This window comes from Spermophilus citellus (assembly GCF_964194105.1).
Source record: "Spermophilus citellus genome assembly, chromosome: 6".
Classification (NCBI taxonomy): domain Eukaryota; kingdom Metazoa; phylum Chordata; class Mammalia; order Rodentia; family Sciuridae; genus Spermophilus; species Spermophilus citellus.
In genome coordinates, this window is record NC_138187.1 from 125714840 (window position 1) to 125733185 (window position 18346).

The following is an 18346-nucleotide window of genomic DNA, read 5'->3' on the forward strand; positions in this document are numbered from 1 at the left end:
CTAAAGGCCAGTAGGATATCCAAGTGGAGGGTCCAGCATCACTCAGAAAGATGGCTCTGAAACAGGAAAAGAAGTCAGAGCTCATGACAGATTGAGAAATCCATGGAAGGAATAGGAAATAGAAATGCGGGGGGGGGGCAGGGACTAAAGATGGACATATCATTTTTTTCCTAAATGATCAGTTTTTTACCAGAGGATTTTTAATGGGCATGCAGCCAATCAAATGCTCACAAGGAATTTTATGCAGTAATTAGTTCATTGATCAGAAGAATTTCTAAGTAAAACACAATTTTAAAATGCAATATGGTCTCACTGATGATGGGGGGAAAACTTTTGTGGATGAAAGCCCATCAACATCTTTACCACTGTGTTATACTGGATATCTTCTTTGTGAGGCTGTAGGAAATTTTAATTTTCTTTTTTAAAATATTTTTCTGTTTTTCAAGTCTATTTAAAAGAGCATATGCTAGTTTCAAAATGAGAAAATTTAACTTTTCAAATAGACTTTGAGAAAGTCAGCATTATTTCAAGTTTCTAAGATGCTTTTGGTTAAAAGACATAATTTAAAAGAATGATATTTAGGGTTGGGGTGTAGCTTAGTGATAGAGCACTTGCCTACCACGTGCAAGGCCCTGGATTCAATCCCCAGTACTATAAAAAGAATAGTATTTCATTTTTTGAATAGATGTCTTTTGTTATTTACTTATCTAGACAGAAAATAAACGGCATTAATTTTCCATGCACGATCTAACCCCTCCCTTCAGTGTTCTTGGAAAGGAGGATGGCCAGACCATGAAGATAGAATGCTTAACTAACAAAGATTTTAAACAACCACAACAGCTTTGTGTAAACCCTCATGACTTTAGAGATAGGGAAGCTAAATCCTTCCTGGAGATGCTTCCCACGATTCTTGTGAGTTGGGGTAGGGGAGAAGAGGGATCCCCACTGCCTACCCTCCCTGCACTCCCTTGCTCTACATTCCACCCAGGACCTGGTGAAGTTTCTGGATGGATGTTACTGACACTCAGCACATGAGCTTGCACTTGGCACAGGGAGAGAAGGCTACGCTGGTGTGTCTCTCTACACACTCCAACCAAGCATTAATATTTATAAATCTGTTCCATCAACCAAAGCAATTACATTAAATCTACACTCCTAGAGAGGAGTGATAGCATGAAAAATCTAGAACCTCAAAAACACAAAAATACTTCTATTAGGTGATGCACACATTATCTGATTAAGAGTGGGGCAGAGACCAGGTTCTCTTTCTTAATTCTGCTTTTGCTTGAGCAATTTAAAAAATTGGTGTACAGTCCCTGAAGGCACTGGAAGTTATATCTGTCATTCCTTTCTAAAGGAAATTCTTAAACATTTAGTGTCCAGACAGAGAAATTGGTGGAATAATAAATTATAAGGCATTTATTATAAAGATAGGAAGTTTTATTGACATGAAAAATGTTTCAAACATAATCTTAAATGGGAAAAAGTCAGAATATATGACTATATAATAACCTCAACTACATAAAAATGCATATATGCTTGGAAGAAAAGATTTATCAAAATATTAACACTTTCTGAATGGTAGACTCAATAATTTTTATTTTTTAATATATCTCAATTATTTTCTGCAATGCATGTCATATTCTTTTATAAATAACCATAAGGAGGAAGATAAAGACAATTTTCAGCTCTCATCTGCAGGGATCTTAGAAAACTTTCACCTGCTTCCAGTGGAAAATTTATAATCTGCTTGGTGGAGAGACGTTGGGCTAATTTAATTTTATCTAATTGCAGTCGTGAAGAATAGAAGGAGAACTGTCATGCTTTTTCCAAATCACTGTTTTAGCTTCACCATTTAGCTGGGAGCCCCCATTAAGCTAGAGATGCTAGCCTTTGGCTCATGCTCAGTAAGGTCCCCACAAGGAAGGCTGGTGACCCATTTTTAGATGAAGTCTTAACACTTTAGAAGAGCAATTATTATCATAGGGTAATTTCTAACATGCATTTCATTTATTTGTTCTTAAGTTTACCTGAAAACCACATCTTGGCATTAAAGCAAATTACAGTGAATTAAGGGAGCATTCCTGAGCAAGTCGGCAAATTCTTTTCTTTTGGGTCAGGCTGACTATGTAGGTACCTGAGGTTACCTGGGTTCTTACACTTAGATTGGGGACCAGTCTTCCCCTCAAAGTCATGCAGCTTCATGCATTCTGGGTCTTTTGTATTCTAGCCCTCCTTACTCTGTGTCACTCAGTCCTATCTGTTCACTGATAGCTCCATATCGTGCCAGGTGTGGTGTTCAGGAGTTGGGGATACAAGAGTGAACTACACAGACCCATCTCTCATGGAGTGAACCTTCTTATCAAAGAAATGAATGTGCATTTTATGGTTCCAAGGGGTTATAATAGGAGTGGGAGTAGGGTGCTCTTGGGATTTATAGTCGGGCCTCTTCTCTGGCCCAGCCATGGGAAGACAGGGGATGTCTGAGTTGAGTTCCCCCAGGTGCAGCAGGGACTATAGGGGGTTGGGAGAGGAGATTACAGAATGAGTGCTCCAGGGAGAGGGGACAGCATCTGCAAAGGTTTAGGAGACACTTCTGGGAATGAAAAGTAGTCAACATACTCGAGGCCCAGCATTCTGAAGCGGGTGGACAAGGCCTTAAACTTTGTTCAGGATTTGGATGGATGGCAGCGGAGATCCAGTGAAAATTTCAAAGGAGAAAAAGACAGAATTGCATTTGTGTTTAGAAAAATCATCCTGGTAGTTTGGAAAATGGGTCAGAGCCAAGATGAGAGGCAGGGAGACCAGCAAGGAGGATGCTGAGATGAGAGTGGTCTGACCTGACTTTACAACAGCGGAAAATTGGACAGACTCGAGAGATGTTTCTTAGGTCAAATAACTGAACTTAGTCACATATTGTCTTTGGAGAAGGGCAAGATGGAGCTTGGGATGACTCAAAGAATTCACTGGGGTGGGCAGCTCTGGAGGATAGGCAGGATTTCCCAGAAAGAGACTAATTCCAGCATCAGATCTGGGGGGTTTCACTGAGTCAATGTGGGAAAATTGTGGATTTAGAAGAGAGATCAAGGCTTGAAGTATAAATGTCCAGTTTGCAATTGGAAACGGAGGAGAGGATGGAAACGCCCAAGGACAGAGGGGAGGGTAAGAAGGAATAAGGTCCAGAGCAGAGCCCGAGGAATACCAGTTGGAGCCTGAGAGGGACTGACTGAAGAGGGGCAGAGAACAGGAAAGCAGGAGCCAAGAAGGAAAGCAAAGCAGCCAAGGTGTGGTGGGGGGGAGGCTGTGGGCATTTGCAAATGTCACAGAATTACATTTAATGAAATAGAAGGTATCATGGATTGCAAGACACAGCTATATTTTATGGTCTCCTAAGACATTCGATTCAAAGTTTTACAAATTGCTAAATCACATACATACATACTAGAACCACAGTTCTTCACTACATTGAGGACTAAAAATTGCCTTTTAGGGTGATCAGAGGACTTACGTAGACCATGGGGAGAGCAGTGTTAGTAGACTGTGAAGGTCAGGAGCAAGAGTGGGGTGACTGGAGAAATGAAGATGGCAGGTTCTAGCCTTAGGTATGCTTAGTAATTCGTATCCATCTCCCCAGAGTTCTGAACCAAGATAGGAACAATAAGTTACACAGGTAGGGGCCCAAACATCCTCCATCCAGATCTAATATTAGAGATGATGCTTTCTGTCTACATCTAAGGATTCCCAGTAGCGAGGCCCACCTCCTGGTGCTCACTTACCCTGAAGTGGGTCTTTCCCATAAATATTAGGTATTGGAGGCACAGAGCGCATGCTTCCTGCAGGCAGTGGGTCCCTGAGGGGAGAACAAGGGCCTGACCCACACACAGGAGAATATTTTCCTTCCAAGCGAATCAATCAGATGAATGGAAGAGGACAGTTAAGGGCACGATGCGGCTAGAGCTGCCCTCCCATGGGAGGAAATAGTGGGAGTGGGGACAATAATTCAAATCAACCATTGGCAACAGTAGGAGTATGCAATCAGTGTAAATAAGACTACACAGGAGTTGAGCTGATAAAGGAACGTGAACATAGCAGAAGCCGGCTCTTAGTTCCCAACTATTCAGTTTTTTTCCCCGCTGTTTGGAAAATATCATCTGCAACTTTCATGTTTATCTAAATCCTCTTGCCTTACCTTGTAAGGTCAGATGTCTCCTCATCTTCTCCGAGAAATTTCCATAGTTCTGCCTAGCCCAACCTCCCCCACCTCTGAGTATTACATTATTTTATTGTTTTATTTTATCTTTAGTGTTACACATATATATGAGTTTGGTCTTCTTACATTATAAGCCTCTTGAATATAGACAACCTCATATGTTCCAGTTTTGTCCTCTTGAATTTCTGGGGTGCTGCCTGGTCCATAGTAGGCATGGCCAAGTGGTTGAGCTGCATTGGAGTGTGTGCAAAGACATGGTGAGACACAACCCACCTATGGGAACTTGAGTCTGATAGCTGCCTGGGAAAGACAAAGTCAGAAGCAGTTCCCTTAAGACCCAGCCTATGACGTCAAGGTTCTCACTGACCAGATAAACATGTGACACATTCCAGAGTCCCAACTCTGGTATGGAGGTGGTTTGAAGACAGGCATAACTATTGCTTTTTTCTGTACTAACCGCCAAAGAGAAAAATGTTTTTAACATCTCTGAGCTCTCCTACATAAACCTAAAAGGAAAATCAACTTTTCTAGAAATAGATAAACCCTCTGAGAAGTAGGAAGAAATGCAGTCCTGTCCCTGGAGCCAAGGCCACCTCTGCATTTCCAGTCCTTGCTTTCTTCATTGGCCTAAGAAATCCAATAACACATGTGGGCTAAGCACACAATGCCCCAACACAATCAGATAAGCCCCGGAGCTTATAGCTGAAGCTTTATCCCTATTAGCGTGTTTTCACAACTCAGACAGGAAGGCGAGTTGACAAGACTTCCACTGTGTCTGTCTGTCTTTGATGTGTGTTCTCACATCTGTAAATGGTAGCAGATGAAACAGAGGTCAGAGACTGCCAACAGCATTTGGTTTTTGCATTGAGGATAAAAAAAGGGCTTTGTAGCTTGACTGCAGATAAGAGAAAGCAACATTTACAAGATGTCAGAACTTTGCTTACCTACCAGTTGGGGAAATAGCCCCAAATATGCATGGGAGAGTTACTAAGTGTTCCTCAAAAAACTTGAAAGGCTGGACTTCAATACCTTTGGGTGAGGCAGACTGGGTGCTTGGAGCCTGGCACAGTGAATCCTCAGCAATCCAGGCTCTCTGGTCAGTCAGAGTTGGGCAGAGAAGCGGGTGGATCTGCCAAGGCACCCAGGCGAAGTCATTATAGCTCTTGCTTTGAATGTTCTGCCTGAGACTCTGTCAACACTTTACACCTGGTCCCCCAGACATCTGGAAGTCCACAACTTCTCACCTTATGCAAGCACCTTGCCGTGGAGCCCAACATATTATTCTGCCCTGCCAGACCACGGACTCTCACATCAGCTAGGACCTGGGTTCAGCTGCTCTAACTAAAGCCCCAAATGATAGATGCTGACACACGACTGAAGTTTATTCTTCCATGTAGCAGTCCAGGTATAAGGGAGTGGGCATGGCAACTTCCTGTGTCCGGCACCCAGGCTCCTCCCAGTATTGCTTCACTTTCAATAGATCATTGCCCTGGGCCTTCTGGTCCAGAATAACTCACATCCTTCTTCCTGTCAGCAGGAAAGTGGGAAGCAAAAGAGCAGTTCGTGATCCTCCCCCTTTAAGTGTATTTTCATGAATCTCACACATCCCTTCTCCTCCCTTAACCAGAACCTGGACAAAGGGCCACACCTAACTGGGATGTAGTCTGCATTCTTTTCTGGCTCTATTACCATAAGAGGAGAGTGCTCATTTGGAGGAACAACTGAAATCCTAGCCCATAGTTCTTTAGGGTCAAAGCTCTCCTGCTCGTTTATTCTTCTATCACCTAGTGTGCTGCCTGTCCAAGGCCGGTTTCACAGACGACTGATTCAGTGGGGAGGGCCGCATGACGAAGAGGATGCAGGGGGCAGCCCACTGGGAGCACTGTGTAGCCTCTCCTGGTATGGAGGCCACATCACAGTCTGGGGAAAACTTATGGGTCACAGGCAGTCACTGAACCTCTCTGGAACTCACTTTCCTCCCTTTAAAATGGGACTGGTAATCCTCTGGGATGTGAAGAGGATGGTTCTTTTGTGGCGGCTGCTGTTTTTGAGGCACCCACTGTGTTCCAAGAACAGTACTAAGTGCTTTACCTTTTTTCACATAAACCTTACAAGAGCTCTAAAGTAGGCATTTTTACCCATGTTTTATAGCTGGGTGATTCAAGGCTGGGAGAGGTTTCGTAAGTCGCCCATTGTTTCTGGACTCCCCAACCACTGAGTGGCTGCTATATGCCAGAGACAGAGCTGGGACGCACATTTACAGGTATCATAGATGTTTCCAAAGGGAAACCGTGAAAAGGGCCCACATGGTGGGAAGCTTCTCCAGCCAAGGGATCAGGGAGGAAATTTGGATGTAATCAAAGAATGAGCAGGAGTTATCCAGGCCAAGGAGCAGGATGGGTTTTGGAGGGTATGCTGGGAAGGCCCTGAGGAAAGAGGAAAGCCAGCCTTGGTGGGACCCTAAGAGCCCTAGTGTGACTGGAGGGTGGAGAGGGGCCAGCAAAAGCCCCCAGCAAGGTGGAGCTGGGCTCACAGCCAGCCTGTCTGCCCGGAAAACTCATGTGGAGAGAATGGTTGGTCCAGTTCTTGGAAAACCTAATAGATCAGTTCCAGGAAAGAGGAGATTTGGGAACGTTCTCTTTGTGTCTTAGTTAAATCTGGGTCCTATCTTCATGTCTAGCATGTATGGTGAATGGAGGTGACATCCTCGTCACTGTCTTCCTGAACTATCTAGTCCAGTGCAGGTGCACATTCTGCCAAGACCGATCTGCCAAGATTAATCCAGTCCCCTTTCTATGTCTCACCAGCAGAGTGCTTCCTAGGGCCAGGAGACAGATTGCCTCTTCCTCAGAGCCTCCCTTTACTTTGCCAGGATTTCTGCAGTTGCATTTTGCCATCCTGGGAAAGTGAACGAAAGGCCTCTCTTGTCTTGAAATGACTTGAGGGCAAAGGACTTCCTGATGTCCTGGGGACAAGGTATAAAAGGGATGGGGTAGGCAGAGAAGAGCAGCCCTCGGTGCACCCTGTGTTCTCGGCAACTCTCTCAGTACTTCCCTAGAAGCCCCCCCACCCCCAACAGAATCAGAATCAGAGCCAGAGCTATAGACAGCTACACAAGAATTTAGTGTTGGCCACTCTCAGTGTAGAGAGGATGGAAGGTACCTAGGTGAGCTTGCCTGCCACATGAGGGGACCAGGGTCTTCCCTCAAAGGATTACAAAATATACGGGTAACACTCATTGCTAAAGGTGAGTGAGGGAGAAGATAATCCAAAATATGAGTAATCCAGAGGCTTCTGAATGGTTTTCACTTCCACTGGAGTCAGATTCTTGCGCCTCAGGACATTTGCAGAGCTCTGCTGGCTAATTTGAACTATCCTTCAATTCTCAGGTGTCACATCTTTGAAGACTCCCTTACCCTTGAGCCTGAGTTGGATGCCCCCTCCCACGATTTCCTATCTCATAGTCCCCAACAGTACCCCGAGTCTCCAGCCCTTTCTGTAGCTGTTGTTCCACTGTGACACTTCAGCTCCCAGAATAGTGCCTAACAATTGTTGCAGGAATGACTGAGGTTTTTCTAATTGTTTTGAGCCTAGAAATGGTTAGTGATTAGAGTAGCAGAGAGTGATTTTTACTTTGGAGTTTTGTTTAGTTCAAGATTTCACCATAAGCACTTCTTTAAGGAGAACATAATAGGGAACAGTAAAGAGAAAAGGTCAGAAACATCACTTTTGCTTTGATCCCCCTGGCCTGTCAAGCTCACCAAGTCTGTCTTTGAATAAACAGGGCCTTCTCTAGAGAGCTCCAAACTCGGATGTAAGGTTTAGATCAGAATTTCTTCCCTGCAACTCCTGAACATGCTGGAAGGCTGTTGGATGCTTTCAGTGACCTGTTCAGAACCTCTTAAATGTGCCCTGGGAACGCCCTCCAAACCCAAGCCCTCCCTTTGCCTTTCCCTAAACCAAATTGCCAGTCTGGGTTTGCTGGTCTCCTGCGCTGTGCCCCTGCAGAGATCACCCCTGCCAGTCCTGTGCACCTCTGCTCTTGTCCTGCCTCCCACCTGTGCCTTGTGACTGTTCTTCATTCCCCGTTGGTGCTCCACAGGGCTGCTTGGGTCCACTGCAGGAGTCAAGGTTGAGCAGAGGCAGCTGTGTCTAACTGGGTGCAGGGGAGGAAGAATGATTGATGATTATAGGGATGTTTGCCTGGAGTTTTAATTAGACTGCCTTTTCTTGCTCCCCACCCCACCCTCCTTTCATCCCCAGCTCAGAACATCCACTTAGAACATTAGTGTTTTAGAGACTTGGAACATTAGGTTTTGCATTCTGCACCCACCGTCTCTATGCAATAAATAAATCAATAAGCTGATTGGTCCGAGTCGTTTGATTGCCCGGCGCATTGGGGTACTTTTATTGTTCTAGAGTGAGGGATCATTTATCACTAGCAAATGAGAGGGAAATGTGGGTGTAGGGTTTGTCTTGGCTTCTGATTTGCAATTCTGACCTGGGCGGGTGGTCATTCTTCCTAGCAACGTGTGTAACTTGCGAGAGGCCTGCCAAATGCCCTGCAGCCTGCCTTTTGACAGTTTTCCTAACTCGTGCATGTCATAAAAACATTTCTCATTTGCCAGAATAGTCCTGGGTTTGTTTTTGAATCTGACAGGTCCTCTGATACCACATTCTTAAGTCTCACTAACAGACAGTTTAAACCCCAGATGCTGCCTTGACAGGAAGGAAGATTGTATGATTTTCAATTTGGGTTGAAAACCAAATCCAACATATGACAACACTGAGACTCCAGGACCCTACAGATTAATTGTGATTATCTTACCGTGAAATGCTTTTTGTGGTAGAAAATGCCCTCCATTGATTGTTTCTGTCAAAAATCTTTGATTGGAAAACTTTTTATAATAAGAACACTGTCATTTCTAAAACACTTATTTGTGTCTTGGGTTTTTCTTTGTTTTATGCAGTGGGTATGCCCCTGAAGAATTATTTATAAACTGAACTTCTACAGCAAAATTCATACATTAAATGCATTTGAGGAATTATTATTTTACTTGAAGGATGTTCCTATAATTAGAAAAATGACTTCCAAATTCACTTAAGAAGAGTAATGCTTATATATTGGGTCTTGTTTAAATGAGATAATAAGAATCAGACAGTCACCAGTAGGCTTCTTCTAGATCTCAATTGTTCTGACTTAATTACACTGCATTTCAACCCAGTAGAGTGCAGGTTTTGTAAATTATACATTTCTCACTGATCTTCAAAATTTGTATGCCCAGGAAAATCTTCCCCTGTCAAAGCTACTCCTTGTTTTTTCTTGTCTCATTTCTCTAGTGAAGGATGTGGCTCGGAGCTTAGAGCTTGGAAGCTTTGGAATGTTCTGCTAAATAGTAGGGAATGTATTAGTTTCCCAGAGCTACCCTATTAGGGTCTCATAAGCTTCTCTCGCCCTATACTTTTATGCTTCTGTATATTCTCCATTATCTGTTGCTGATTATCCATAAATGTGATTTTTGTCTTGCCATTCCGTGCTGGGGCTGCAGTCATTTGAAGGCTTGCCTAGGCAGGGTCAGCAAGATGGCTGATGGACATGATAGGCAGTTGAGGCTGAGTGTCAGCTGAGTGCTCAGCTGGGCTAAGGACCACAGCACTCATATGTGACCCCCTTTTTAGCTTCTGTTTCCCACATAGTAATTGGATTCTAAGAGGGACAGTCCCAAAAGAGTAAGTATTGCAAGAGGCAGAAGCCACAAGGCTCCTTATGATCTTGCCTCAAAATCCCAGAACTTCATGTCTGTCAGATTTTATTCATCCAGTGACTAAGGCCAACCCTAATTTAAGGGGAGGAGAATTAAGTTCCTCCTCTTGGTATGAGTTGCAGCATGTGACGACAGAGAAGGGAATGGTTGGAGTCCTTTTTAAAACTATCTACGTTCCTGTTTCAGAGGAAGGGCATTCTCTAGAGGAGCAGGACTGTGTGACTATACAGGGAACATAGGTTATTGTGGACAGTGTAGAAGTGTTACAGCATGTTTAATATGTACAAATGAGTTGGGCAGCACTGATGGTTCGAACTCGTGCTGGAGAGTTCTATTTGGACCCATTTCCACAACAGCCAGTAGCATACCACAGAAAAAAATGCTCCCAACCATTAATGCCAGCCATAACTTATCCCACCTATATTAAAGATATTTGAAAAAAGAACTTGCTAAGGGACTGTAAATAGCACAGTTTCAAAGATGTGTTTACCTAGAAGCTACGCCAAGCTTGTATCCAACTTACATTGAGCCCGTCAAACCATGTTCATATTGGAACCATAGACACACAGGGAGATGACGTAACACATCTGGTCCATTTGGTTTTTGCTTGCATTTGGGAGGTACTTAGACAAGGCTGTGTCCATGAGTATCTTATATTCTTGGAATGGACACGTTTTGGTGTTTGATTAAAAAAAAAGTCAACTCTGTCCATGAGCTTGAAAGTATAATTGCCTCCTAAACTGTAATTGACAGCTGTCCTGTTAATCACATGAGCCATAGGTTCCTGGATTCCAGCTCTGCAGCTTGGCTGATTTGGATGTGAAGGCTGACAGCTCCCTTGAATATATTATTTTTCACCATTTGTAACATTTTTCCTATCCCTTGAATATTTCTCTCTGGGGATTTAAATTTGTGTTGTGTCTGTGCTGACCATTTAGAAACAAGATAAACATTTTAATGTATTTATAGCCGGAGACTCTGCCAGAATTAATTAGGCTTAGCATTGGACGTACATTGAAGTATTAGTCTTTAGGAAAGGTCAGAAGAATATCCCTAGGTGGGAAAAGCAGATGTTTAGAGGAGATTGATAGCCGTATTCTGAGTCAAACTTCTACGTGGGATTAGTACTTGTCTTAGTTTGGGCTGCTATAGTAAATACCGTAGACTGGATTGGCATATAAACAACAGAAAATTCTCACAGTTCTGGAGGCTAGAAGTTCAAGGTCAGGGTGCCAGCATAGTTGGGTTCTCATGAGAGCCCTCTTCCACATTGCAGACTGCCTGCTTCCTAGTATAGCCTCACATGACAGAAAGAGCGCCGGAGAATTCTTTGGGATCCCTTTTATAAAGACAGTAATCCCATTCATGCGTGAATTCATGGGATCCCTCATGACTTAACCAATTCCCAAAGGCTTCAGCTCATGATATTATTACATTAGGGGTTGGGATTTCAACATACGAATTTGGGGGGAACATTAGCATTTAGTTTGTAACATTGCTCTTGATTTATTAAATGTACTGGTGGAGCTCTAGAGGTAGTTCCTGGAGATGACAATTCTATTAGGCTTGCATTTTTATGCTACTATGAAGGCATTTGGAAAGGGTAAGGAACATTCTTTGGAAGAGGGTATGGGAGAGAAAAAGGAAGCATCACATAAATATAAACCTTAGGACAGTGGACAGTGGGGGGGGGGGTGCTGAAATCCACACTTGCCTGACCTTTTCTATGTAGATCATTTCACATAGAGACCTGTCCTGTTCTTTGCTCCCTGATAGAGCCCACCCCTCCCCACCAGCAGTCTAACCATTCACCTTTCAGTCACACTGATGTAGACACACAGTCTACTTTCTTCCCTCATTTCTCTTCTGCCCACGAATATTAATTGAACTCCTACTATGTGACAGGCACTATTACATGGAGGAATGTCACATGAACTCTCAAATTGGGAGACACACAGTAAACCAGCAAACAAATAATAAAATTACAGATTGATTGGTGCTATGGGATAAATGGAATTAGGATAAAGGATAATAGGAAGGGAATTCCTTTCAGTAGGGTGATAGGGATAACCCTTCAAGGAGGTGACATTGCGAATTCTAACCCCACTGGCTAAACATGAAAATTGTAGTATGTGATGTTTTCAAGTTTCTTAAATCACATGTTGTTAAGATTAAAATTAAAATCCTTTTTGCCTTTCCTGAGCCCAAACTGTAGAACGTCAAATGGACATCAGTTCTGGGGAGTAGAGGGAAGCCAGCTGCATGGCCAGGTCCCCTCCCGGCTGACTTTCTGCTCATGACAACTTTTTCTCCTTAGGGAAAGGAGACGTGTTTGGAGATGTGTTCTGGAAGGAAGCCACACTTGCCCAGTCCTGTGCTAACGTGAGGGCCTTGACCTACTGTGACCTGCATGTGATCAAGCGGGACGCCCTACAGAAAGTGCTGGAGTTCTACACAGCCTTCTCCCACTCCTTCTCCCGGAACCTGATCCTCACCTACAACTTGAGGAAGAGGGTGAGCTGACAGTTTTAGTACTTTTCTATACTTTGCCATGTTCACATTGGAGGCCAGGAGAGTCCTTGTGCTATTTATTTTCAGTGGAGTAATGGATGCTAACAAGGTTCTGCATGTTTCTTGCTCTGCAAAGTTTTTGCTGTCCAATGGAGGAGAGAGGGAATGTTGCTTGATTAGAAGATGGATGGATTTGGTGCAAAAGGCATTTGATAATGCACGGTAGAGGCTTTTTCTTCCTACCAATATCTAGACCTTCTAGCATTGGGAAAAGATGAGTAAAACATGAGGTTGCTCATCAATGAAATGGCAGCATGGAGCTGTTTAATTAATGTAAACTGAGTTCTCCCCAGTACTGGAACCCACTGAGTAGTGTGGTGCAACCAATTGGCAATGACACTTTCTACAATGATATAAAGATACTTTAATTGGGCCCAGGAAATGGAAAAAGATCTGGAATTTGGTTGTCTAGAGAACAGTTTGTAAACGGCTGCCAAAGAATTGATCAGTAGTTTAAGAATCTGGAAGATGTCTCCTCTGAAATTATTTTTTCATGCTTAAATCATCAAAATTTTTCCATGTGTTTTATAAGGATTAAAATATTTGTCCTCTTTAGGTTTTCATGATTGATTTTCTTGTACTTCAATGATCTCTTTTGGTCAAATCAGTAATGCAGTAGTTCTGGACCTAAAAGAACCATCTGGAAAGACTCATAAAAATCTTCCCCCAAATGACCTCTAGTCTTTCCTCTACCCTGTTTCTTGTCATGTGGTCTCTGTTTCTGTTTACATTGTCTGATTTGTCCTGGGTTCCAAGTGAGAAATCCTAGTATCAATGTTGCTCCTCTCTCTCCCCCATGCCTTGGGTTCTCATTAGATCCTATTGGCTCCACCTAAGCTCTCAAATCAGAAATCATACTTTGCTTTCTTCCTAAGGACACAAAGCCCCTTTCTTATAGCCCAGACCCAGTAGGATCATGCATTGGGTTCCACACTTACCAACTCACCTTCCTGCCTTGTGTCCATCCCCTGTTCAGTGCTTTCTTCTTATGCTCACTCAAACAATCTGATCCTGTACAGGATCATGTCAGTACACTTTAGCATGGCTTATGTGTGCTGTCCACATGTGACCCAAACTTAACTCCTGATCCCTGTCCTCAGCCACTCCTGGCCATACCTGGCACCCTGAATGGCCAAATGAATTAGACCATGCCCAGTGTGCCAAGTAGTCTATAAAAAAAATGAAACCAAATGGTATTCAGTTCTCTATCTCCAAGGATCTAAAGCCTAATGGATCCAACATGGAAAGGTAACTTTCAGTTCGCAATGCTAATACAATGATTGTGATTCACCCAGGGCATCCTGGGACAATACAGGGGTAGGGCAGCTAAATGGGGAGTCAGGGAGAATGTGTGGAAAGGATGAGCTGAGTCCAAAGCATGCGTTTCCCAAACAGAAGGGCAGGCGTTCTACTTGGAGCAACAATTTGAACAAGGTCTAGAGAAAGGAAACAAGTTTTTGTTCTCTAAGTTCTTTGTATAAGGCTTGAATTACCTGTCTTTGGATTACCCAACCACTGTGTTTCCTCCTCTTTCAAACCCCTTGCATTTCATTGCTTTGCAAATTCCTACTCAGAGACCTGAGAGTTCTTATCTCAGAGTGCTTAATTGAGTACCAAGCATTTGAGGGTGGAAAAGGAGAAAGAAATGAGCTCTCTAAGCCTCAGTTTCCTCCTCATAAAATGTAAGGTTGTGGTTAGATGATTTTTAGGGATCTGTGATTTGAAATCTGTTGTCTGAGAACATGGAATGCTAGCTGGTGATACTTTTAGCCAAATGGATTTTCTTAAAATTTATTTTTTGATTTATTCCTGCTTTCTATGAAAGAAAGTTGATTATAATCAGCTTTCGGTGTTGCTGATAATATAAGTTGAAAAATATGCAGTTCGGTTTATTTAGAGATGTAATCATCTTGGAATAACTGTCTTTAAGAAGACAACAAAAAGAATAAACCCTCGGGGGTCAGCTCATTTTTATAAGTACAGAGTGATTGACAACTTGGAACAAGAGAAGACTGGAAACCACAGCTTTGAAGGACTGAGTCTACAGAGCCACAATTGCAGAGGAAGAAGCAAAACTATGGACAGACAGCTTTGGCACAGTATAAGAATATTCTTTGAAAGAGCAGCACTCCCCCAAAGCATGCAACGGGCTGCCTTGAGTGGTCTCAGGTTTGTTGACCTGAGGGTATCCATTATTTGTGCTCAGGAACATTGTGGAAGGAACTTAGGCCTCCATTGGAGAGCCAAATTTTCTTCCCATCTCAAGTGCCTATAAGTCTGGTCCTAATCCAAAGGAATTTTAGTGAGAGCCTTGATATAAAGAGGTAGCCATTCTTTTCTTAGAAAAAGGAGACTTGTCATTTTGGTATTGCCATTTTTGTCTCCAATTGTGTCCTTCTGAGAAACAATTTCTAGTTGCATGGGGCATGGGTGATGAGAACATTATACACATGAATTATTCTTGTAGCTTTTTTTTTTTTTTGGTCTGGCAAAATGAAGTATATTCTTAGGGCTGTTTCTATCTTGGCAAAATCAAGCAAGTTATTTGCTAAGATTTCTGAGAACACAGTCCCTTAGACATCTGTTTGGGGAATTGTTTGATCCTGTAGACCTCATCCTGTACATAGCAAAAACTCTGAACTGGAAAGTGCCTCAGTAGCCAACCAGTCTGTCTCCCATGTCCCTACCACTTGCCTGTCAAAAATGTGATATTTTATAGGAAGGTTACATAGCTGGGCTGGTAATTAAAGAATTGGAGTCAGAAATCACTTCTGGACCAGGAAACTTCCTGCTTCTTACCACCTCTTGGCCCCTTCAGAAGTCTGTGTTCTAGGCCTCATTTCTCTATCCCTGAATTCAAGTATATAAGCAACACCCAGCTGTCAATACTGCTCTTGGGATTCAACTCAGGAAGAGACCTTTCACTCCTTCCATTTCCACTGAAGTCATACAACGAGGATCTGGGCAAAAATGAGGAAGGAGATGCCTGGAAGCCAATTTGGCATTCAGACCTTTAGTTTTTCTTGGCTGAGCCAGATAAGACTTTGACCTAGGTCCTGTCTTTGATGCTTAGTGCTACTGCAATTCTGGACAAGTTATGAAAGCTTTGTCATCTTTAAAATGATGACAATTTTACTGTGTAGGACCATGGATTAAATAAGATAGTACTCAATAAAGTTATTACAGAGCCTAGAACACATAGTAAGGGCTAGTTAAGCTGTGGGTGTGTGTCTGCTTGAGTGCTATCCTAGTCTACTTCATCTTGTATTTTTTTGAAAAATAAACAGAAGGCAGATCCCCTGCCTTTGCTCAGAGTTCCTGCTCTGCAGGATGTTCTGTGGTGTGTGTATTGTGTGTATTGTTCCAGGGTTCTCTGCACTTTTTGCAACAGAGGAACAACTGGCCACTCTGGAAAATGGAACCCAGCATGGGCCTTGCTGACCCTTCAGCTCCTGCCAGTGGAGAGGCCAGTATTTGCCCATCGTTTTGATCAGTTCTGTTCTTGGAAGGAAAAATCAGATTATCTTGAGACCTTGAAGCAATCACCAGGGAGCCAAGAGGAACACTATGTGGAGAGCTCAGCATCCTTATTTCTTAAAGGAGGTAGCTACAGTTAATAGTGAAAAGAAGAGGAAGGTAGAAACTTCTACAACTCAAACTCTTGCCTATCTAGGGTACCAGGCTCTAAAAATATTTTCCTGTAGGCCACCAGTCTTCCTCTGTCATCATACTTGCTCACTATCAATAGTAAAATTATTTCCAAGTCTAGACAATGCAAGCTACAGCAGGGCCTCACTGAGTTGCTTGGGGCCTTGCTAAGTTGCTGAGGCTGACTTTGAACTTGAACTCCTCCTGCCTCAGCCTCCCAAGCCACTGGGATTACAGGTGTGAGCCACTTCGCCTGGCTTGGTGTGTGCTTTATGTCAGCTTACCAAGCCTTCAGAGCAGCTTCATGACACTAATGTTCCCACTTTTGTGGGAATAAACTAGGGTCCTGTGCAGAAGAGAATCCCTTTCCCCCAGCTACTAAACTGGCAGACTCCAACGCTGTTCCTCCTGCTAAAAAGCATCACATCCTGTAGCTAGCCTTTGGGAGTGTGACTGTCAGCTCTTCCCATGGTAGTTTTCTTTGATTTCTTCCAGTGTGTTGACTTTTTCCGGATGGCACAGTTGTCTCCTGTGTATCTACAATGGCTTTTGTCACATCAGTGTTACACTCGGAAACTTGCCTAAAACCACAGCCATACTCAAGATTTGGAGACATAAGAAGTGTACCCTTAGTAGTGACAGGCACTTAGTAATGACAGCTTGGTTGGACAGCAGACAAACCAGGCCATGAGAATAGCTTTCTAGAAAGAGCAGTCTTGGGTCTAAGAACCTATTTGAATGCTGGTTTGGCTACTGACTAGCTATGAACTCACAGGCAAGTTGCTGAACTGTTAAGGAGGACCTAATATGAGTCCTTCCTAATTAGAATTATTGAGAATCTCATATACAATAAAACAAAAATAAAGGTGATCTAGTGCTTGTAAGAATCATTCAGTTGGTATTTACCCCTTTCTTTCCCCCACTACCTGTCCCTTACCTCCACCTCCAATCTAGAAGATTCTGAATTCTTGTTTTTTTTTTCCCCCTTGATTTATAAGCAGATCCATTTCTTCAGTCAGCATCCCTCTGGGCTCTACTTTTCTTTCAACCTGAGATGAGGTTTCACTTCCCGGGTGCCAGGGAATTGGGTCTTCCTGCAGATCATTAGGACAGTAAGGAAGAGTACCACAATTAAATGATGTACTACAGACAAGCAATTAGGTAATTAACAATAGTGAGTGCACAGGATAATTGACATGTAGGTAATTGGTAGGGTGGTTCTCATTCTCAGTGTAGGGTTTTATTTTTAAAGCCAATATTGTTGTGTATTTGAGTGTGTTTTGCAGTGTTTGCTTTTATTAATTTGTTCCAAAATGGATTTTTTAAAATCCTGATTAAGGTTCCAACCTAGTGAGTTGGGGAGATAGCTGGAACTGCAGTTACTAGGGCTTTTAAAGCCAGTTTTCTAAAACTGAGGTTGCCATAGTGAACTGTCTTGGACACCATATGTACATTTCTAGACCATTTTAACCAAAGGGCTTTTTTTTTTTTTCTTGAGAAGAGGAAAGCATGGGAGGGTGGGAAAGTGCTTGGCTCATAAGTGGCATTGGGAAGCCTTTCAATTTTCTCCAAATTCTTGTGGAAGGTTTATCAGAAAAGACCATAAAGCTGGGTGTTTAGAAATGTCACCCATTTTCCCATTGAAACATCATAGCCTGAGTTTTTAAAATGATCTCTGCATAGCCCATATTTTCCTTGTCATCCCTCCATCGTGAAGCTTCTGTGAAATTAAAATTACCTGTTAGACTGTCAAGCTGAAGAGATAATAAAATCAGGGTTGAGATTAGGGGTGGTAGAAAGGGGGTGATGATGTGAGTGACATGTCCATAATTTTTTCAGAACAACAAAATAAAAATCAGTTTCCTTTTTCCTCAAAAGGATCAAGAAGTGATGGTAGGGACCTAGCAGTCTCCCATGGGCCCCAGATACTCTTCCCCAGCAATCCCCCCACCCAAAAAAAGAAAACACCTCACAGAGCCCCCACCTTGGGAGCCTGGGGGGGAGGCAGAGAATGAAATGCTCCATGGTTCATTGTCTACATAGGTCAAGCTTCAATTGGTCACAGACTGTGTCTGGCCATTTCTGAGGAAGCAGCAAAGTTCTAAAATGAACCTGGGCTCCACAGGGAGAACCTCCCATCTAGGCTGGGGCC

General features: G+C 43.0%; 1 protein-coding gene across 2 annotated transcripts in view; it reads left to right on the forward strand.

Annotated features, from left to right (window-relative positions):
- The window catches only part of KCNH1 (potassium voltage-gated channel subfamily H member 1), a 371392-nt gene that overhangs the window by 269630 nt on the left and 83416 nt on the right, over positions 1 to 18346 (forward strand). For both annotated transcript variants that reach the window (XM_081298846.1, XM_081298847.1), the window contains exon 10: positions 12293 to 12489. In XM_081298846.1, coding sequence (XP_081154972.1) covers positions 12293 to 12489 — 197 coding nt within the window. The remainder of the gene's footprint in view (positions 1 to 12292; positions 12490 to 18346) is intronic.